At 33.7% G+C, this 24,133-nt stretch overlaps 1 protein-coding gene across 1 annotated transcript; it reads left to right on the plus strand.

Moving 5' to 3' along the window:
- The first annotated feature begins 2,650 nt into the window (after positions 1–2,650).
- Positions 2,651–17,946, plus strand: LOC112603788 (mothers against decapentaplegic homolog 6). The gene is made up of 5 exons (XM_025352530.1): positions 2,651–4,092; positions 6,249–6,302; positions 9,262–9,336; positions 16,630–16,845; positions 16,972–17,946. Exons 1-5 carry the CDS (start codon positions 3,633–3,635, stop codon positions 17,292–17,294), a joined length of 1,128 nt encoding a protein of 375 aa, XP_025208315.1. The 5' UTR covers positions 2,651–3,632; the 3' UTR covers positions 17,295–17,946.
- The last annotated feature ends 6,187 nt before the right edge of the window (positions 17,947–24,133 follow it).

Raw genomic sequence — 24,133 nt, forward strand, 5'->3', positions numbered from 1 at the left:
TATTTTTATAATTAAACAACAATTTACCCACAGTATGAAAACAATTAAAATAAAATTACACTTTTACATTATTTATTATACTATAATTGAATTCCTACAATTGTTGTTATTGTTTCATACTTTAAGACCCCGGGTGAAAAAAATCTGCCTTCGTGTACAATAAATTATACAGTGAGTTACACAGCGTTTCTATTAATATTATCCCTTTGGATTAAAAACGCAATGTTGTAACTTGTAAGTAATAACCACGCTGCACGCCTTCGCAGTCATGCCAGCCGCCTCCGTTATGCGATTTTTGCATCGTGAACATGTAATTTTTTTCTTCTGTTTTATGAGTCGTCTTTTATCGACAATAAATCAGTACAATTCAAAACAACACTAAACATAAAGTGTCATTGCATTTAATCAGCGTTAATCCGTGCATACAAAATATTATAGACAATAATGTACAATTATTTTAACATTCTATGGTAAACCACGCATTGTAATTTGTAAGATGACATAACCAGTGAAGAATTTAATTAATTTCTCGTTTTATTCTGCATGTTAAACTCATCTAAATAAAAAACACGATTCATGCCATAAGAATTCTACATTTTGGAGTCAAAAATATTTTACGTTAATTTTATTGCGCATGTGTGTGCCATACCTACTGTAACAGTTTTGTACTAATGTGTAATATTTTCGTGTATTATATTGTGTTCGTTCAAAATATGGTAATTGTCTCGGATAATTATTTACTTCAGTGAAATTATTAAAATCGTAACTATTAATTGTTATTGTGTTTACGCTATACAGACATGCTAGTCGTTTTATATTTAAACATTAAATGACAAATATTATAATACGATAATGGCATTTCTATGTACATTAGAACGCATATAAGAAACTTGGCAGTTTGATCGGCCAACTGAGTTTTGAATAAATTTCAAGGAATCAATTCATAACAACTCTTTTAAATGTATATGATCTAATTTAATGGACTTTGCGGAATATTCAAACGTTACAAAAGTGTATTGAATATGTCCATAAAGTTATAAATGATTTAAATTTTGTGCGAGAGCTTAATAAGTATTTTTGGAATAGTTTACAGCTGAATGCTGTTAGTTTCTGATATTTCTGATTTAAAAGTCATACTTATAAGTTATAAGTCTATATAGAATATATTTAATATATTTTAAATTAACTGAACAAATTTTTACAATATATAGTTATTGCGTTTGATAAAAAACCAACAAAACATTTTGCAATCGTAAGATATGTTGCTCTTAAGTGTTAACTATTAATTTCAAGAGTTATCATTATGTAGCATACACCGTGCAGCATGCACCATAATTAGGTAGTGGGTACACACTACACATTTACTATAAGTCATAAGTTAAATTCATGTAGTTGATTAAGAATAATGCTCTCCAAAAATAAAATATTATGTTCGTTTTTGTTTTAAACTAGAATCGTAAAATCTGGTACCTGACTATTCGTAGATATAATAAATAATAATATAATAACTATATTGTTTATGGTTTTTAGTATTTCTAATTTTTGTTGTATGTCGTATGCAGTGTATCAACTGTATAGCTCATATTAACGAACAATGGTACGTAATAATAATAATAAAAAAAAAAAAAAAACACATGGTTTCAATCTATACCAAAACTTTTATTTAATATAGGTACATTTCGTATTTGTGTATAAGTTAAACATAAAATATGTATACATTTTAATTTATTTATAATCACTTTTGTATTTGCGGTAAGAGTATTATGATTTATGGGAAAGGATTTCTTGAGTGCACACGCAGTAGTGGCATTCAAATGCAATTCAAGTCACGGACAAAATTTGGCGCGGGTAAACGAATAATTGTTTATAAAAAATTGGTTGGTGTAGTGATGAACGCTGAGGGTTTCTTCATGAATCAATCGCTTATATTATTATAGGTAGGTAATAAGATTGACTAATGTAATATCACAGCTATTTTGGAAGTAAATAAATCGAACACCCGTGGTAAACAAAAAGAATTTCTCTTTTCTGGCTTTAGTAAGATATTAAAATTTGAAAAAAAATTGCACGTGTCGATCGTGCTGATATTTACTGTAGTAAACGATAGAAGTACATACCTACTTAATGTATGAGGTGGGGGTTTTACGTTTAAGTACAAATCAAATTATGATGTGTCTAATAGATTAATTGTCAATCGTTTAAAAAAAAACAATAAAAACAACGAGGGAGTGAGAGAGAGAGAGAGAGAACGGTCTTACTAAGAACGGCGTCGATGACGATGTATATAATATTAAAATAATAAAAAATAATAATAATAATAATAATAATAATAGTAATATAATATACACATAATAAAAGCGTGTGTGCGCGCGTTTACATCGGAGCGAAGAGAACGAGCGAGCGAGAGAGACCACACGTGCGACAAATCCACGACATTCGGCTCGGCGCGCGTGGTCGCACTGCTCGCCTGTGGCGCCGGGGTAGGTGGCGCCCCGTGCGTGGAGACACGGTACTCCGGGCGGCTGGCGGGTAGCGACGGCTGCGGCGGCGAGCCGGTGTTGCTGCGGCGCGACGTCGGTGTGGCGGCTGCACACGGTGGCCGGTGCGGCGGGGCGGTGCGACGTTACCACCGGGCTGGCGGCATAGTTACACCACGACGTCGGCGGCCGTCGTCGTTCCCGTTTTCTTTACCCGACGCACGCACGAACACACGCTGCGCGTCCTCCGCCTCGACGGCCCGCGTTCCATTCCAATCTACACGCGCACGCACGTACACGCACGTAAATGCCGTGTTTGCGCTCGTCGCCGTTTGGCTCGGCTCTCTTACTTGTCAGTCTCGTACCGATCGGCCGACAAGTTGTTCCGTCGTTGTCGCCTCGCTGTTGTTCTGCCGGAACGAAAATAATCTAAATATAATTATTAACGTTGTTGTTTTTGTTGTTATTATCACATCGCCGTCGTTGTTATTACTGTAGACCGTTGTATATTATATTATTATTAATACGTAATTAAAATATATTCGGTATAATCGTGCGCGTGTGGAGTGTATATTATTATTATCATGTGTAACTCGTTTGGTTGTCGTCGAAGGTTCCGCTCTTTCCGATCGCGTGTCACGTGTTAGGAGGAATTCACAAAAAACAATAATAAACTCGTAATAACGATCACTGTCGTTTGCCGGTCGACGCGTTTTTCTGCGATTTCGTTTGAACCACCGGTGGCACGTGGTGTGGCGCGGTGCGGAACGGTATCAATTGCGCGTTCCCTGTAATAATAATAATAATAATAACAACAATATTATTGTACTGCCGGTGTTGTCGCGGTGCGAAATGACCACTGTCCATAGTCCCGTGGCTGCAGCTGTCGTTGTTGTCGCCGTTTACGGCGGCAGTACGTTATAACGACGACGGCGGCGGCGGCGGCATCGTCTGGGACGACGCCGCACGGACGACAACGGTCGGCCCGACACGGATGCGTCCGGAAAACGTGGTGCGCACGCCGCGATCACGTATCAAGGTGCTGCCGCCGCCGCGCGCGCGTCACGCCGGCCGCCGGCGGACCAGCGCAGTATTCGGTTCGGCGGGTCGGCGGAAGTAGTGGCCACCAAATGCGAGGCGGCGTTCACGTGTTTTATGTTCATGTTCAGGAGGAGGCGGACGGCATTAGCTAAACGCTTGTGGAAGGCACGGGTGCGCCGAGACAATGAAGCCAGGTGTGCGGAAAAGACCTCCTCGGCGTCCGCCGCGGCCGCTCAGTCGTCGGTAGCGGCGACATCGCTTCCGTCCGCGCACCCGTCACCGCCGGTCGAGTCGGACGAACGGCAGTTCCGCAACGCGCTGTTCAAGCGGCTGGACGACAGGCAGCTGGAGACACTGCTTCGCGCCGTGGACACCGGTGGCGTGGACGCGGCCGAGTGCGTGGCCGTCCGGCCGTTCCTGTTCGCCGACCCGGCGGTCATATGCTGCCGGCTGTGGCGGTGGCCCGACCTCAGAACCGTCGAACAGCTGAAGAACACACCCTCCTGCCAGTCGGCCAAACAACCCGACACGGTGTGCTGCAACCCGTACCACTGGAGCAGACGATGCGAAATCGGTAAGCGCCTCTTTACTCTTACGCTTAACCTCCTACCTACTATGCGTAACACGACTTGACCTTTGCCACTAAACCGTGTACCGGACGAGGGTTTTCTTATCGGTGTATTTTTCCCATTTCTGAAAACGCCATTGTCAGTAGAAGAGTTATAAAAACGGATTGGATCAATTATCGTTGTATGGGTCGAAAGTCGTCCGTTTGGGCAAAAAAAGAATTGTAACATTCTCGATCGTAAATTTATTTTTATAGGAATTTCGTCTCGGCCGTCGTGTATATTGTTATTGTGCGAATGTTGTTTTTATTCACATCGTTCATATTGTTGCAAATTTAACCTTCGTCCGTCGCGCCTTTTTTCCAGGATTTCCTATCTGTACGCCGCTGATAAGACAACAGCATACGATGGCGGTGGCATTTATGTGATGTATCGCACAACGGTGCGCCGACATTGTGTAATTTAATATTCTCGGAACTTGCCGCCTTGTTTGTTGTGATAAGAGAAAATGATAAGCTGACACGTTCAGTTTAGTATAATAATATGTACATAAACATTTATTTCTACATAATATAATTTTGTATGTATGCATATTATTTACTACATATGTACTTAAAGAGAGAAAGAGTGAGAGTGATAAAGCGAGCGGGGAAAAAACACAAAACGAAACATTGCGACGGACCGGCGCCGGTTTCGTTTATTGTACGGCGGCCAATAATTCTCGTAAAAAAACGTTTTGCGAATACCGCAGCAGCTTAATGAGTGTTTTTTTTTTATTCCGCCGTGTCTTACATTATACATTATAATATTTTGATCCCTCATTCGTACGCCGCTGTCGTGCATTTTGTTGTCATTAAACACGTACATGCAAGTACATCTAAATCTAACTCTGTCCATTTCGCATATATTAATAATCGTATAATTTAGTTGGTGTACCTATAATAATAAAATAATACTATCCACCGATCCAATTGCGTCACACTTCACCTGGCCCGACGCCGCCGCCATCGTAGTCGTCGCCGTCGGGCCGGATGAGAAATAAATAGCGCGCAGACCCGGTCACGCAACCCAACGGCGCCACCAGTTCCGCCACGGCGCCCAACCGCGCGCGCGTCTCCCCCTCTGCCCACTGTTTCGTCGGCGTACGTCTTTCTCCGCCAGGTCTGCGGTGTGACTGTGGCGTCGGCGGTACGTTACATTACGGACGTGACGTCCGTCATCACATTCCCTCGGTCAAAGGTACGAAAATAATAATGATAAATAAAAAAAACTCATTTGGTTATTTAAAAATCGGCGATCATTGTCCATATAGTTCTCCGACGTGGGTAACCCGAACGGCGCAAGTGGAGTCGCCTTTTATTATTATTATGTTTTATTTATAAATACTGGTCGGCGCCACATGTATGTACACGTATTGGCACACGTTGGTCGTATTTACGTTGGACGAAAACCAGGAAAAAAATAACGAAATAATCGTTTTTCTCGATAAACCTCCTCCTTCTCCTCCTCTTCATCCTTCTTCGGACTGCTAGTTTCTAAAAAATCCATTACGGGTGTGTGTATGTGTCTATATCTGTGTATGTGTACGCCCGAACGCGCGTGTGTGACTGTGCGGCGTATAAATAGTCTGCCGGCGTGCCCGTGTGTACAAATGGATAATGCAAACTTGTGTGGTCCTCTCGTACACCGACAGAACGGAGAAAGAAAAAAAAAATCTGTGATGTTTTTTCACTGTTGATATCCATAAATATTCATTACGTGTCGCGGTAGTAGTATTGGTATTATACTCATATTAATATATAAGTGTGTATTGTGTACACGGTATATTTTGATTTTTTGTCGTCCTCAATATTATAATAATAATCAATAATGATACATTTTGCGATTATCAGTGGACAATGTCTGCAGCTGAGATTATCAACCTGTATGAAGACGCACGTCTTGCATTTAATTTATCAAAAATATTATATGCGTCTACAATATTATGTTATTAGGAATTGTAATGATAACGCTACAGAACCTATAGGTAATGAATTAGGTAGTTAAAGTTTCTGACACGGTCTGCGTGGTCTCGTCGGAAAAGGTCTGAGCATAAAATATATATTATAATAACATTAAATATATACGTATAAACACTATATTGTTACGTTTCGTATTGTTTTAGAACGACCTCCGCCGCCATACTCAAGGTTCGTGAAAGAAAAACTGAAACCTGAAGGTAAGTGTTCATTTTTAAACATTGTAATATTTAAAACTTTAAATTATTGTATAGTCACTTAAACTTGTACTTTTGTAATTTATGTATACTCTGCAACTACTTTACCGTAATAAAAAAAGCTATGTTTTGCGTTGAAAATTTCGGCGAGTTACACGTACATATTTTATCATACTATTTGATTATCTGAAGTAAAAAATTCAGTGGCACAAGGCCAAAAAATGATGGCGTCAATGACTTTCAATTTTACTCTGATATCGGCCGAAGAGCTGTGGGGTTTCTATAATAACTATTAAGTAGGTACGTAGTATATGCTATAAGGTTTAAGTAAATTTTAATTTTTTATAATACCTACACATTACACATAAATAAATCAATAAATTTTAAAATATTATTTTCATATTCACCGTAGGTACCTATAAATAATAGTCGGATGCATTTAATTAAGTTGATTTACAATTACTGAACCAATTTTAAATGTCCTTTAATTTTATTTTTAATTATTAACAATGAATTATTTATATTTAAAAATATAAAGTTATTTTAATATGAAAACACGTTGTGTTATTAACCAACCTTGGCAGTAAAGGGTTCTTTAAAAAATAAATGTTTTGGTTATTATTTATAATAAATGAATCCTTAAAAAAACAATGTTTAGCTTAAACAATTCTCAATTATTGAACAAACTATTAAATTCGTACAACCATATTTTACATTATGTAAACATCTTATCTTATTGGATGAATTTGCAAAAGTATTCTTTTTATAGCGCTAGTTTAAATTGCTTTTGTGGTAGAAATATTTGGAGTATTATTTTTCAACGAGAGAGGCAAAAACTGCTGGAAAGTAATCTTCCGGTTGCGTGTGTTTGAAATGACGCCTACTCCGAATGAAAGCGTCGTAAACTGTTCCGGTGTTTCACAGGAGGGTGAAAAGCGATCTGGAATTCACCCCTTATAAATTCCTAATCCTGCAAGCGACGGCAGCCCGAAGCAGGTACACGTGTGCATTATCCCGGTCCACCCTCTTGGCCATTCTCAAATAACGACCTCGGTGAATAATAATCCGTTCGAGTGGAAGCTTGGAGATTAGCTTGCTAGTTTCGTTGAATTTCCGGATTGCCAATGTAGACTATAGCGAGGGTGAAAACAAAAGAATAACGAAAAGAGGGCTATTAAAAAAGATATATAAAATGCAGCGAGTTGGAAATATATGAAATACAAAGAGTCGTATAAGCTTTGATTGCATTTTTTTATTCATAGAAAGTTGTGAATTTATTAGTGGTTCAATAAAAGGCAAAAATATATTTATTAAACAGATTTTTTTCTCAGAAATTGTTGTAGTCTGTAAAAATGTTGACGATTTAAACTTAGGGTAGGATATCTATGTAGTAAAATATCGAGAAATTATTACGCTATTACAATTTAAAACGTTTGGATGCTCTTATAGTGTGACACTTTCTAATGACAATCATGAATTTTTATTATTTTGTGCAAATTATAAATTAACATATATTTGATGATTTTTGTATAATTGTTATAAATATGTCATACCCAACTCATAAGAATAATATTTAATTTGATTTTGTATAATTAATATAAAATAGTTTATAATATGGTTTATCATTATTATCGTTTGCGACAGTCGAATTTAAAAATACTGATTTAAATAAACAATCTTGCGTAATTATATAATATATATATATATCATGTTTATAACCATTGGATTGTTTGGATTGTCGGTGTTTAATTAACAATTATAACCATGCAAAAAAAAAAAAAATCATTATGAAATCTATACACTTTGTTTTTAGAACATTTCGTATTTTTATGTAGACTTCTAAGGCCCTAATTATAATGATATGTGGTTGGTGTTGATTGTTTTTATTTTAATACTCATGAAATTGTATTGTTCTAAAATTTTACTAAGTTTTAACATGTCGCGTCTAATAATGTGGTTTGGCTTGAGTATGAGGATAAATAAGTTTCAAAATAATTTTTGATTTGTTCAGACGGAATTTCAATAGAATGATGGCTATTACGTTCAAAAGATGAATGAAAAAAAAAATGATGTTTATGAACTGGGCGTCTATAAAAATAACCAGTACGCTAGTGTGTGCGCGGAGAGATGCAAGGACAGATGACGATGGGTCCCGCGGAGAGAGCGAATCGGAGAATCATTCTTCGGGAATGTGGTCATCTGATCGAGAACAGCAGGAATAATATATAAAACAGCATCACAAGAACTGTTGCAGTGTGTACCGTCGACGCAACTTCTTCAGCCTGTAGATTTTTTCTCACACAATAGAAATGTTACAGCTGGTTTTTTCTCTTCATCACTCACCAGTCAATCTGATCGCGTGTATAAATATTCTGTGCAGTACTCCCGTATAGTTTTGTTTCTTATATAATATAGATTTTTATAAACATATAAATTATAAATACTGTCATCGGTAATATCATTCCTGAGGTATTGATAGATATATATTTCTGAAGTCACGTTCTAATTTTCCCAGACGAAAGTGAAAAAAAAGGTAACGAGTTAATAACATCCTACAAAATGCGTTCAATGTTTATGGTTCGTTTAATCGTGTAAATCGTTTAACACTGAACGAGAATTATTATTATTGTCATCGTCGATTACAGCTTTTGTATGGAAGTCGTTTAATATGATAACGGTGACGACGGTCGGGGCGGCGCTTAATGGTAAAACATTAAACAACTAATGTGAGATAAATGACTTGCAGTTATATAATAGCATAAATACATATTACAATACTTGATATCCCCGTTATTCTGTGCAACAATAAATATTGATTTAACATTACGGTCGACAAAAACATCTTTACTAAATATAAATTTAACGATAAAGTAAATTATGCACATCTTGAAAAATAATAATAATGGAGGATTGGGTGAAACTTTTAATTGTGTTAAATAAAAAATTTATTTTCCATTTTCAGATCGTGCACCCAGTGAATGTAGTTGGGATAGTAATGATGACGAACTTCGTGGTTCGTTTAGCACTGACGGCGACGGTAAGCATTAATTTGATTTTTAGATTAATTCTAATGCGTAATTAGATATTTATCTAATAGTTACATTGTTGTATGTGTACTATGTACACTGTACATAATAGTGAGATGGAAACATTACTTTTGTGAAAATGCTACGTCGTGTAGTAATTATAACTGACTATAATAATATTGTCGTCGTTGTGATGTTGTCAAAACCGTACAACTGAGTAAATGTGTTTTCACTGGAAAAACAAATATTTTTTCAAATAACTATCATGTGATTTTTATCTATTTTGTCACCCATTACCATTGTCTTTTGTAGGTTGTTTTGAGTCATGTGAATTAGTATATAGTATATACTATACACTATACAGTCTTGAATCTATTTATTTTAGATTTGTGTGTAAATATTCGTTAGCATTTTTTTTTTTTTTATGTATAGATACACGTATTTGTATGTTTTCAATATTATAACTAAATGTCCATACTTTTATACGTTTAATTTAATACAGTGCAGATCGCTGCAGGATGATATAAAAAATAATATTCGTTGTGCGATACTTATTTAATATAAAAGATATATTTTGGCGAGTTGGGGTTTCTTTTTATTATTATTATTATTTTTTTTTTTTTTATGTGAAGGACAGCCGAAATAATAGGAACGTGAGAACGGCACTGCGCTGCGAAGCGATTGTCGTGGGCGCCTGGCGTCTCGGCATATGTGCCTCCTCTCCGTATTTATTATATATATTATATACGCATACAAATACATGTATACATTTACACTTACACTCGCACTCATATACACAATGTATACGGTGGCGGGGTCGGCAGATGACATTTTGCGGTGCACCCGCGCGACCGACTGGCGCCCGACCAAACTTTAAAAAAAACCTAGCAAAGGTTAATTACGAGTGGCGACCACACGGAAACGACATAATTACCCGTAGACCTTCTAGTCCGTCCGCCCGCCACTGGCATGCGTGCACGCCACTGTTGCCGCACCATGTTGTTATTGTATATATTATATTACACGTGTATAATATGTAACATTATTACGGTGTTATTATAGCCTCTGGACTTTTATCGGGACCAATATATCGGGGTCTTGTGGGCGGTAGGACAAGTGAGACGAGGTTGGCGTGGATAACAAAAAAAAAGAGAACCCGAACTCGATGTGATGCTGCCTAGGCAATTGCATTCGTCGTCGTTTTAGTAACAAGTGCCCGCTACCGATTGTGCGCGAATAACAATAATAATAAAAATGTCGATGAAAAATGCATTCGGATTTTCGTTCAATGAAAAGAAAAAAAACTATGAAAAAACGCCTTATGGACGGATTCGATTTATGTTGATAGTGTTGGTGTATATGTGTTGAGAATGCATATTATTGTCGAGACGGTGTCACATGAAAAAAATAATAATCATTAGTTATTTCAATATTAACGCTTCTGGTCGTCAACTTATTAACCATAAAATAATAACAAAATATTATAAAATTATTAAAATATTTTCTTTCTTCCCGCACACTTGTTATAATCATAATGTTATTACCTATTATACATCTCGTCGGCGGATTATCGATTATTGTTCGTATAGTATAATAATATAATATTAAAATTTATACACTCGTGACTGGGGCGGTGGTGGGGTTATTTGTTGGCGCGCGTGTTTATCGTTTTCGCGGTCGCGGCGTCGGTAATGAGCGGCGCCTGCTGTTGGCGGCAGCGATCTATGATCGGCGGCAGTTCCCTCTTCTTCGCACCGCCACCGCTGCGTTATCGTTACGATGAGGTCGTGGCGTCGTCGGCTGCTGATGCGGTGAAGAGGGAGGACAACACCGACGACGACGATGATAATAATGGCATGGAGGCGGCAGTGGTGGCGGTGGCGGTGGTGCCGGTGCCGGGTGCCAGCGACGGCGACGGCCCGTTGATAATAATATGTGCCGGTGACGACGAATATCATTACATGCGTGTGTGTTGTCGTTGTGTTTTGCCGATACGAGTGACTCGAGTGGGGGTAAATAGACTGGCGACGTTGGTTATTTTTTCGAACCGCACACACACACACGCCGCCACTCAAAGACCTATAAAAATAACTATTTACAAGCGACGGGCTGGGGGCCGATCGCTGGCGCCCGTGACGTCACGTCAACGCTGTTGATTCATCGTGAAAAACACACGAAATCAGTGAAAATAAAAAACCACAACAACTGTAGCCTCGGCCGTCGTCGAAACGCAGGCGCCGTTAGATTCGTTTTTCGATCGACCAAAAACTACTACAGTTGTCTAAAAATTTGTAATTCTCTCGACGTCCGTAGATAGATCCGTCTGCAGCACGACGAAATAAATACCGATTTTCCCCGTCCACTGCCGAGGTACCTGAGTATAGGGTCCTCCGAAAGAATAATAATTGAAAAAACACATTATTATGTTTGTATTGTGTGGCGTGCGCGCGCGCGTACCGTCGTCTGGTCGGGAGTGGGGGGGTTTGTGTGCCGTTGCTAATGACGGGTTGTGTGGCGCCCGGGCTCGACCGGGTTGCCGGCGTCCGATGCACGCCGCGCCGGTGCCATTCATCACGGGACCCCCCCCACTGTGCGCGGGTTCGTTCGGTTCGTATAGAAGAACCGGTTGCTATCCGTTGCCGACGTAGTCCGTCTCGCCGTAACGGCCGCCGAAACTCGGCTCTCGCCGGTCGTCGGCAACCCGAGACCCGATATAATATGATATTATATACGTCATATTATTATAATCTTTGATTGCTCGCGACGATCACGAGTGGTGATGTAAGACGACGTCGTCACGGGCGATCTTAGATCGTCGGTGGACCCTTTGCCACCAAAGCCCGTTGACCGTGTTTGTGTTGCGTACGAGAAACAAAAACCGTGTGTTTTTTTATCTTTGTAGCGGTCACGACGATAAACGATATGATTATGTTTATGACATTCTGTACAGTGGTCAAATTTCTCGGCCACCGCAATTATTTTTGTCTGATAAATAATAATTGATAAAACATATTGAGTTTTCTATTATTTTTTCCTTCTCAAATCGTTATTATTACATTATTTCCACCGTCGATCGGCGCCCGAGACCGGTTATTACGACTACGGCGTATAATAATAGTAATAATAATAGTAATATTAGTAATAACGCAGAGCACGGATAGCAAGAGAGACGTTGTATAATGTAATGTATATTATTATAACGACGAGTATAGCACTAGTCAATTTCTCGTTTCCCTCTAATATATTTTCGGCCGTCGGTTTTTTCCCACACGCACTCGATTTTCGTTTGTGTCTACGAAAAACGCCGCGTCCAATGTGCACACACGGACAGCAGCCGCGTTTATATTAATCGGATCCCCCGCAAGCCTTCCCCTGGATGGCACGCCCATGCTCGATCGCCGCGATCCGTGTGTTTTTGCGACAATACGCCCGCGGGTGCCAATTACGAAAATTACAATGCTTTCGCCGCCGACTTTATAAAAAATACTCGCACACCGTACGAACCTGAGGCGGCGGCCAGTTATATTATATTACTTGTACAGTGCGTGTGTATGTGTGTGTGTGTGATGTGATCGAGAACATCAGAGAGACGCGCGGAATTCATTTAATAACATAATATATATATATATGTGTGTGTATGTACGCGTGGCGGCTGTTGTGCTTTATAATAATAATAATGAAAAAACGTATGTGGCTTGCACTGTGTCTGTGTGTAATACAAATAACGAAAAACCGGTCGTCTCAACGTGTGTGCGTCGGAGTGGGTTGCGGGAGAGACGAGAGTACTCGTCCGCCGCTGCACTCGGTTCATTAGCATTTTAATATATTGTCGTCTATATTTTATTATTAGTTATTACAATGACTAGTTGATAATACTATTATAATAGTTATCGTCGCCGACGTATATCCCGTGTCTGCAGTAGTTGTTGATTTTTCGCCCCTTGTTTTTCTGTTTATTCGTACTAGTAAATAATAATTATTTTTACTACATTTGTCGCCGCCACCCACTCTGCGTAGAGATTTTAATTTTGATTTTTTGGTAGTGTTGTACACGACGGGTCAAATTCGGGATCAGGAAATGAAAAATAATATTACTACACCATTATCCATTATATTATTGTTGTTGACGGAATGGCGGACCGAAAATGAATGCATCAATATAATGGAGTGGTAGTTTATATTCTATTCAGAAACGCTGCGTGTGATATATTTCAGCATCGAGTGAATAAACTTACAATATGTAGTATCGACAAATGGCGTGAACGGAGGGAAATAAATGTATATTAGCGATATTATCCTAAACAGGTCACATATTTTCTACACAGACTCGTTGTTCGTGTGCTGGCCGAAAAGGCAAAATCCCAATTACCTGAACTACGAACACAGACCGTAGCACACGCACACGGACACTAAACCCCTCAGTGGGCCTCAAACGTTTTTATTGCATAGAAAAACGGTGAGACGACAAACAATTCAGGAGGGACATGTGTAAAATTTATTTTCTTAACATTCAGTTATATCTGTTTTCGAGATTACGAAGAAGTATTTAACGAAAACCGTCAAAATACTGCATTCTAACAGGTAATATTCTCCATTCGGTCGCCCGTAGGTATTCAATTAAATCTAAAGTGTAATTGATTATAATTTATAACACGCGTTGATTAGTTTGTGATAAGGATTTGATAATAAATTAAATAAACAGGTTTATATAACATAGGTAATTTTTTTAAGCAATTCAAACTTTATTTTTAAATCGTTTGTTTAATAAAAACTCATGTATCATACAAAATATAATGTTATGCACTCGTAAAAAAATATTGTTATACTCTCGGAAGGATTGAAGTATTTGTTTTAAGTACCTACACGTCTTAACCGAACTACAACAATGCGTTCTTCTGCCTGCGGTGGGTAGACATATAATATGTTTCTCGAGAAATCAAGAAACGAGTGATCGGTAAAGGGAGAGAGAAAGAGATGGAAAAACAAACACGGGAGCAGCGACGATTGCCGTTTGTTCTCAGAGAAGACTAATAGGGACCGGCCGCCGACAAACCATTATTATTATTATTATTATTACCTACAGTGTGTGTGTGTGTGTGTGTATACGGTTAGGCGGTGATGAAGGAATATCCTTAAAAAAAAAATGTAATAATAATAAATAAAGGTTTTTATAGAAGAAGGACGACGTCGGACGTGTCTTCGTCGTCTGTCGGAGGAATGCGAGTGGTGGGCGGCGCTCCATCAAGCCGATCGGAATGCCAGAAATGCCGCGTGCACCCAAAAACAAACCGCGTGTGCGTTCGGTTATTAGTTTTATCGTCATCATTATATTATTATATTGTGTTTAGAAAGCCCGACGTGTGCGGATCAGTGGATCACGGTCTATTATTTATTATTATTATTATTATTATTATAATACGCAATGTACGGATTGCAATACGCATTATTTTTATTATTGTAGTTATTTTAATAATGCCATGGTGATACTGCGACGGGAATTGGGATCGTTGCGGCCGTTTTGGTACTGTGCTACATCGTCGTATTCTTATAATCTGAATCCCTCGAGACTCGTCGTTGATCGACAAACGCACGCACGTTCTGTGCGTCATTTGTTCAGTTGCATTTGTAAACCAGTTTAAACGGTGCGTGTACGTGCGTGTATTTGTGCATTATAGGTAAATAATATAATAATATACTCTCCAAGAGTGTAGTGGTGTACATTTGATTTTTTTTTTTTTTGAATGAGAATCGAGAGAAACGTGCCTCGAGAGAATTTCGGTGGGTTCACCGTGTACTAGTTGTCACCTTGCAATCGATAGACAGTATAATGTTATGAGAATCCCTTGTATTTATATGTTATATTTACTGCCATACTGGTTTTATTATTATTTTTTTTTTTGTGTGGGTTAGAGGTTGAACTCATTTTGGGTCTGTGGCCGGGACCTGCTCTCTCGCGTGGATAAATCACATCTGGTGGTGGTCTTGGTCGTCTGTATTATACGTCGGTTAGTACCAGGCGCCGCACAGTGGTGTTCATGACGTATATAATACTTGTAATACCATTATGCAGCTCTCTTGATCTCCACATATTTTTGCCCTTTTTTGATTCACTTGGTTTGATGAGGGATTCGTATTTTTGCTTCAATGCCTTCACCGTCGCATCCCTCTCTACAACATCGCCGTTATCCCTTCATACGACATCGTCGTCATCACTTAAACATGCCACCAGAATGTCGTCAATGCGTCTTGGATAAAATAAAGAAGGAATAAAAATGACTATAGGACGATTATTTATTATTTAATGATATCTTATTATCGTGCCATCATCACGACGTCTTTTATAAGCTTTTTTTCCATAGTAGAATCTTTGCGTTTATATCACTATATTTTGAAGTGAAAGCTAAGTCAATATTTTTTACTGTCGATTAGCTGGTCGTATATCATAAATTATAGCTATTTTCATAATATTGTGTAATTGAATACAGTAATTATTCTGTGTACCTACTGATGATAGTAAAATATTTTTCAATGGTTGGAATACTTATAGATCAGTGGGTGTGTACTGTGTATATAATGTATAAGGTAAAGATGTTTACCTATGCAAATACTAAAGTAATGTGATATTGAATACGTGCATGTACAAGAACATTATTATCATAATCCCATTTAATTTTATTTCTAAAAATGCTTTTTATTGAAGCAATTAATATTAGTAATGAAATAATAATAAAAAAAATACAGTTTTAAAACTAATTATATTCCATTGCTAGTATCAATTACTTCAATAAAAATTCTTCATACCAAATGACCATTATTAAAAGCTTTATCCGTGATAACTAAAATATCTCTGGTATTATTTGATTGGCTTTCTAGAAAAACCTAAAATGACGTTATTGATATTTGTTTTTATTTGGCCACCTCCATCGTCTTAATGAAAAAATAGGAGGATATATTCTGTTCCTGTAGTAATACAAATAAAACTATTTTAAATGGCAATTGTGTATTGAGATAAAAATGTAGCTAAAAATTATTTTGTAGGTGAAGCAAGCTGATTTTTCTTTAATTAAATAGACCGGTTAAACTTTTACTTCTCAGTTAAAAATTAAAACTATGCTAATGACTATAAGTTTTTACTGTAGTACCTTTGTACCATTCGATTATTAGATATTTCAAATTCATATTTTAGTATTTTAGGATGTGTATTTAAGAAACTCGTCAGAAGTCATAATTTATCGATAATAAGATGTTACTAAATATAACATGGTCATGTTTACTTATTGTTATGTTTTTTTTTATATTTATAGAAAAACAAAACGAACAAGAATGGTGTAAAGTGGCATACTGGGAACTATCGCAACGAGTTGGCCGACTGTTTCCCGTCGAAACAAAATCCGTTAATGTGTTCTGGAACGTTCCACTTGGCACGGGTCTGTCTCTAGCCGCTCTTACTCAACATCATTTTTCACCTGCGCAGGGCCCTCCAGAGTCTGTGCTTAGGAACAGGACCAAAATTGGACAAGGTACGTTTTACATCTGTCTAGACTAATATATTTTGGTGATTTTTGTCTATTTTTCCTGAAAAATACCAGCATATTGATCTAATTTATCTATTTTGATATTAATTATGTCTAATTGTTTGTATACAGGTCTAGCTCTAAGCCGAGAAGAAGACGGTGTGTGGGCGTATAACCTAAGTGATTGGCCAATGTTTGTTAACTCGCCTACGTTGGACGATCCGGACAGCAAGTCTTATCTAGTATTTCGTGTACCGTCCGGCCACTGTCTAAATATATTCACGGGCAATCCGCACGGTGATCGAATACGCTATTCAAACGGCGTGCGAGTCGGACCTGTCGACCCTAACGCCGTACGCATCAGTTTTGCCAAAGGATGGGGACCCAAGTATTCCAGGCAGGAGATCACATCCTGTCCAACTTGGATCGAAGTTCTGCTCGATCCTTGCAGATGACACAGGGTGACCGGAAACGGAAACTGAGAAGACGATGTTATTCTTGAATTCTCAAACTAAACTAGTTATAAAGACTAATTTTATTGAATTTGTGACTCAAACCAAATTGTGTTAAATATGCGCGTTTAAGGTTCGTGTTTGTCGATTTTGTGTATACAATTATTCTATTGTCTATATGAGATCTTTGAGCAAACTAAATTATTGTTTTTTTTTTTTAATTTTAATTTTTGTAAAAACAAAGGATACCATTGTGATATTAGTTCAGCGTCCTTTACGACAGCTCTTTTTTGTTAAGGGTACGATGCTATTTTCAACACGTAAGGAAAACTAGAGCTTAATGACATCCACATTCCATGAATTAATATTTTGAAAATTTACCTTTTCTCCTCTAAGCCCGTTTTTACAGATAGTTCCTCCTCCAATTTAATATAAACTAGGTTTTTGTAATTTATTTTTTTTTTCGTGATCTAGTCAGGATATTTAAAATTGACTGTTGATCAAAATTGGTTAAGGAATTCAAATAGAATAGCGAATACTAAAAGATTGTAATTTAATACTAATGTTTTTTGGCAATTTTTTTCATATAAATAAAATGTTATTAGATTTTAAGAGAAATAAATGTGCCTTGTACCTTTTACATGAAAAGCATTATTTTTTTAGATGTTACCAATTTTAACTATTCATTTTCTTATTGTAAAATAAAAAACAAAATACTATTTTCTTACATAAAACTAAAATGTAGACTACATAATATTATAATAATATATTGAACTGTTGAAATAAAAATATATTGGAAAAACAGATTTTTTTATGACTCTTGTTTTTCACAATTGTCATCATGTAATAGACTTTTTATAAAAAGAAAAACTTTTATCAGTTTAATCTACTTGAATTCTGTTCCTGTCTTATGACCATTATATTCATAATTTTTATTTTTGTTTGTTTTTTAAAATACATGTATGGTTATTTTTGAAAATTAAATACGTAATTATATATTATTTTCTGTATCATCATGTACATTAAAAATTATTAGTCCATTTTATTTAATCAAAATCGTATTTCCCCTCTCAGCAACATTTATTACTACGTATTTTTAATGTATATTCTTAAAAATAATGTTTTTAACAAATTAAATTAATACAAAATAATTATTTTCATACTTAAAATTATTATAAAAACTTTTAAATTGTAACTGATTATACATTTATGTATATGTATATCAGTTGAATATCTTGACCAATTAATATAATTGTAATAATTATGTTTCTGTTTTAATTGTTTATCAAGCACGCCCAGACAAAGTAGCTTATTTGTACAATATTATAAACCATTAATACAGTTTTATTTTATTTTTTTAATACATGGGGAAATATTAAGTATCATGAAAATATTGTATATTTTATGAATAAAATGAAATTTAAAAATGTAATCAAATAATTGTTTTTTCTGTACATACTTTATATTATATTATACTTAATGTTTGTTTAAAACACATTATAAATGTATACTCTGTAATATTTAAATACATTCTATAAGCAATTATATGTGATGGATAAATACAAGATGACACTGGTCTTCCTTTAGACCTATTCACCACAGAACAATATTGAAGTGGCATTCGATCAGCTAATTGCAGATCGATCTATTGTATCTCTTGGGTAGGGTTTGCCAAATGGTGGTCTGCAGGCAAAGAATAATTTTTTCAAATAGTTGTAATAATACTAAACAATTTTTTATTTTTCTTATATTTATATTTAATTTTAATTTAAAAATTTTTTTAAATATTTCTAATATTAGTTATGTTCTTAATGTTTATAAACAATAACAAATAATTAATAAAAATAATAATATTCTCATTACATCCGATCTTAAAATAATACTTATATGTTAAAAATATATACTTAGAATTTTAATGGCCCACAAAAAATTTTCAGATGCTTAATGTGCTTTTCAAAAATATTAATTAGCAACCTTTGCTCTAAGATATGAAATATTGGATTCTAAAAGTTAAGTTAAAATCATATATGTGATTTGATAGAATGGTGGCTACATATTTCCCTCTTTGTTTCATAAATGGAAACAATACAATAAATGTTATACTGTTCATTTTTTATGTTTTCACTTTTTATTTTTTTTTTTTTTTATTACTGGCAAGTAATTTTATTTTATATTTTAATACATAAATATTAAATCATAGTGAAATTTATAAGTAATTTTTTCATTTTATAAGGAATTTATTATTATAAATTAATATTGTTCTGTGATGTTACTCTTGTGTTTTGTATAAGTCATATTCAAAGGATTTATTTAATTATTATTGATGAGTGATGACGTATAGGTACCTCGTTCTTCCTTGGAATCTGTGTTCAAGATTATAGCCACCAGATTTGGGTCTAAAGATATAGTGTCATAGACCTGTTTTCACACATATATGTAAATGATTTAAAAAAATTTAATTTGTGTATTAGAATTGTTTATTAGATTGAAATTGTATCCTGTAGGCTATAAAGTTTTAGCTTAGATTCTAGTGTGTATCAGAGTAATATTGGTTTTTAGAAAATGTTAAATCATATTAAATTGACAATAATTAATTAATTTATAAATCTTAAATTCTGAATGGAGAGATGATGAGTGTATTCATTTTACAATAATGAATACCTTTTTTTTGTGTTTGAATGATAAATAGTTGAAAAAAATGCTTTAACTTTGAAAATGGTTTCTAATACAGAAATTGAATCTAATTTATACTTTTGATAAATTCAAATTAAAAATTCCCTGTTTTTTTTTTAAATTTTAAATACTTGGCGTTAAAAACAATAAATTGAGGAAAGCAATGGAATTTTTAAGCAAAACAAAAATTCTTCTAAATTTATTTTGTTTGTAAGTTTAAGTCACAAACGAATTATCATAGATACTTAATTTTTGCCAAATTTATGAATTAATATTTAATATACATGTCAAAATTTTCAAAATATTTTCATTGGTACCTGGAATTGTATCGCATTATTATTGATTTACTTGCCTGTTTTTGTGCCTATTAAATTGATTTGTTAAATTTTGTGTTCAGCATTTGAAACCAATAAATTGAAGTGATCTTAATCGATGATAGATTTGTTAATGCATTTTGAAAGTTAGCATGCATTGGTCGTGGATGAGTGGATGACTTTCAGTTCCAAAAGAATGACATTTGAAACATAGAATTGTAATTGACAATGTTTTGTAAATAGTGCTTTGAATCAACTGAGTTTCTAGTATACAATGACAACAATGGTTAAGGTGGTAGTTCAAAACATCTAATCTTTACCATTTGCGAAACACATTTCTGATGTTTTGTTCTTAAAATTATGTGCACCGCAATGTTTACATATAATATTATTCATTTTGCCAATGATTAAAATTTGTTTCAAACTGTAATCGTAATTGACATACTAAAAAAGTTACACAAATCTTCAAATCAACATGAACTATTCGTCGGGATTGAAAAAACCATGATGGACTGCTGGACTTGATGCCTGTTATTGTACTTGCGATATAATTATTGAGCAACTCATTAACGGATCTTCTTCATTGCTATTGTTTGTCATTTCTCGAGTGTTTGAGAAGTCCACTTTACTTGTCGTTACTTGTTCTTTTAGTTAACTTTTCAAGTGATAATCAATGCTTAATATACATAAGATATATAATAAAATATAGGTGGTTTTACCAAGTGTTAAACAAGATGGGGCACATCATTAATAATTAAGTTAATAATAATATCATTATTCATTATTCATCAGAATACTTTGAATTGGCTTTAATTAAAGAACATCGTGAGTTTTTATGCTAATAACTATTTTTTTCAAAAATGAATATCGTAGAAACTTGAAATTTTCACTAAGTATTTATAGTCATTTTATATATATTATGTAATTTTTGAAATATTTTGTTTTTTAAGTTATTGGAAGATAAGAAATTTTTGATTTTTTTCTATAAATGTCAATAAAAAAATATTTAATGGGTTAAAATTTATGAAAATTTAATACAAGATCCCATATAAATTATTCTTATATCTATATACAATTATTAATAATACATTACAATAATTTTTTTATATACATTTGGAAAATTAAAAATTTTTTTGCAGTTAAGAATTTTTAAAGTGGCAAGTTTTATAGCTATAAAGTTGAAAATGTTATACAATATTCTTCATAAGTAGTTCACACTAGAATTAATCATAATTATTTTTTATAGATATTTTAAGTTAAAATTAAAAATTACTTATTTAAAGGACGAATAAAAATGTTTATTATTATGCTATTTCTTAAAAAATTTATTCTTACATCGAAAATTGAAGGTTTAAACTTTACATATATTAAAGATTTTACTTCTGCGTTGACATTTAAAAATATATACATTAATTTTTAGATATTTTTTATGTATAAGATGAACCTTACTATATTCACACAATTTTACGTTAAGGTAGTATTTACTCAAAATTTAATTATATAGTAATACGAGTGTATGTAAATAATTATATTTATTATTATTATAATAATTAATATTAATAATATAACTAATTTAATGTTTTTGGCTAAATAAATTCAACCTACCCTAATATTAATAATAGTATGAAATATATAACAAAAATATCAAAAGCCATATTATGAAATGTACTTGAAGTTTATTATTTGACAGCTTTGTTCAAAATCATTTTTTGTGTTCAATGATGTGTCATTGAAGTAATATTAAATATATTATTCATTAACAGTTATTCACTCGACACATTATAGCTTATATCGATTATCGATCGCGTTATCCACTAATCCACTTTTCTTTTTTTTTTTGGTTATTTTTAATATTTAATTTGGATTCAAAGCGAGCAAATATATTAATGTAATAATTTTACAATGATGCATATTTTTTTTTAAATATTTTTTATTGTTAATTAATTCTATAACAGCCTTTTAGATCAGTAAAAATCTTTCGATTTTTAATTCTATGAATGGTTTCTAATAACTTGTAAGCATTTTATGGGGTTAAAATTTGAAATTTTTAAATTTGTTTCTTATAAATGTCTATAAAAAATAAATTAGTCATCGATGGGTCGAAAAGCATATAAATTGAATACAAGGTTTTTTATAAGTATTTTACTTTTTATCCTCTAATGTATCTTAGGAATCAATGAGATTCAATTTTCTATCAGAAACCAACCTTAAAATTGAAAATTAAAGCATTTTTACTATCCCCAAAAACGAAGAAAAATATAAAAATTAAAAAAATTATATAATACACATATTATATTACTAAATCAACATGATATCAAGATCCAAAGTTAAAATATTTTATAAATGATAGAAAAGTCTGTCGAATTTAAAATATAATGTATTTTAAAATTCCCTGATCTTAAAAAAAAAGTCTTTTGTTAAACATGAAAATAACTTAGTATTACAATAATATATTATCCAAGAGTACTCTAAAATAATAAAATATAAAATGTTTATATTATTTTTTTTTCGTAAATTTTACTATTTAATGGTTTTTACCATTAAAAAAATAAAAAAATTACCAACGGTTCTAAATATTTTATACAATGTTCAAAAAGACAATATTGTAATAACACATACAATTTGTGGACCAAATTAATAATATAATACTGCCAACTAACCGTTAGACTTTCTCTACTATAATAACTACAGGGAACAGCATGATATCTTAACATAATCTTATGGAGTTTATTAGTCACTGTCAACAAATTTTTAAAAAAACTTGTGAAAAATCGAAAGTTTGAAAATATTTTTTTAAGTTTCATAATGTATTATAAATTATCAGAATAATAAAAGTTATATAAATGGGAAATACTTAAACAATTTACTATAATAGTTTTTACAAATTCAAATATTTAAATATAAACAAAAAACTGAATACAAATTTATTTTACATTAAAAATTAAAATATTAATTATATTATGTGTTAGTTTATATATAAAGTGTAGATGTAAATGAGATGACCAGAAATTTATGTTGCAAAAATAGCGTCGATATCAAACTATTTTTAACCTGAAATCATAATCACTTCGTTCGTGTGATAGAAATTACACACTTATTGGTTTGTTGTTACGTATTTTGATTTTTATATGAGATCTTATACTTATTATAAGTTTTAAAAAGTGTTTATTAGGTCAGCCATCAGATTTGGCAAGTTTTATATTTATAAAACAGTGTACTAAAGTTATATAGAGTACATAAATAAAAATTTTATTTGATAGAATTTTATAACTAATAATAGAAATGTACAATAAAATAACAAATTTTAAGATAATATTTAAATCTAGAACGAATAACTTCCGCTGTTGGATAGTAATTTTCATGTATTTAAATATATTGAGTCAATTCATTAACATATTTTTATACTATGATATGCTTATAATGTTTATTGAACATATTTTGTAGTTTTATACTTTTATACATAATTTTTGTAAAAATTTTCAAAAAAATGCCATTACTTAACTAACTTGATCGAACATAAACAGTCCTAGATCAAGTAATTATAATGATTCTATACATAGTTAACTATTTTAAAAGATATTTAGAAATATTTTTAAGTCGATATTTTTCTATAAAATATGTTTCTGTGTTAAAATATTAATAAACCATGAAATTCTTTAAATCCAATCTGCATAACTATCAGAAAATAGAAAGTTTCAAATGTATAATGTTGTTGTAAGTTCGGGTAATAGTTTTTTATGGATCAACATTTTTGGAAACTGTTCTTTTCCGCTCGTTAGATGTTTTTATTCGTCTGCATTCGTTTTATACGGCGTGGCGCCTACGTTTCAAAACGATTCAGATATTTGGCGAAGT

The sequence above is a fragment of the Melanaphis sacchari genome, unplaced genomic scaffold, assembly GCF_002803265.2.
Source record: "Melanaphis sacchari strain LSU unplaced genomic scaffold, SCAv2.0 Contig111_pilon_pilon, whole genome shotgun sequence".
Taxonomy (NCBI): Eukaryota; Metazoa; Arthropoda; class Insecta; order Hemiptera; family Aphididae; genus Melanaphis; species Melanaphis sacchari.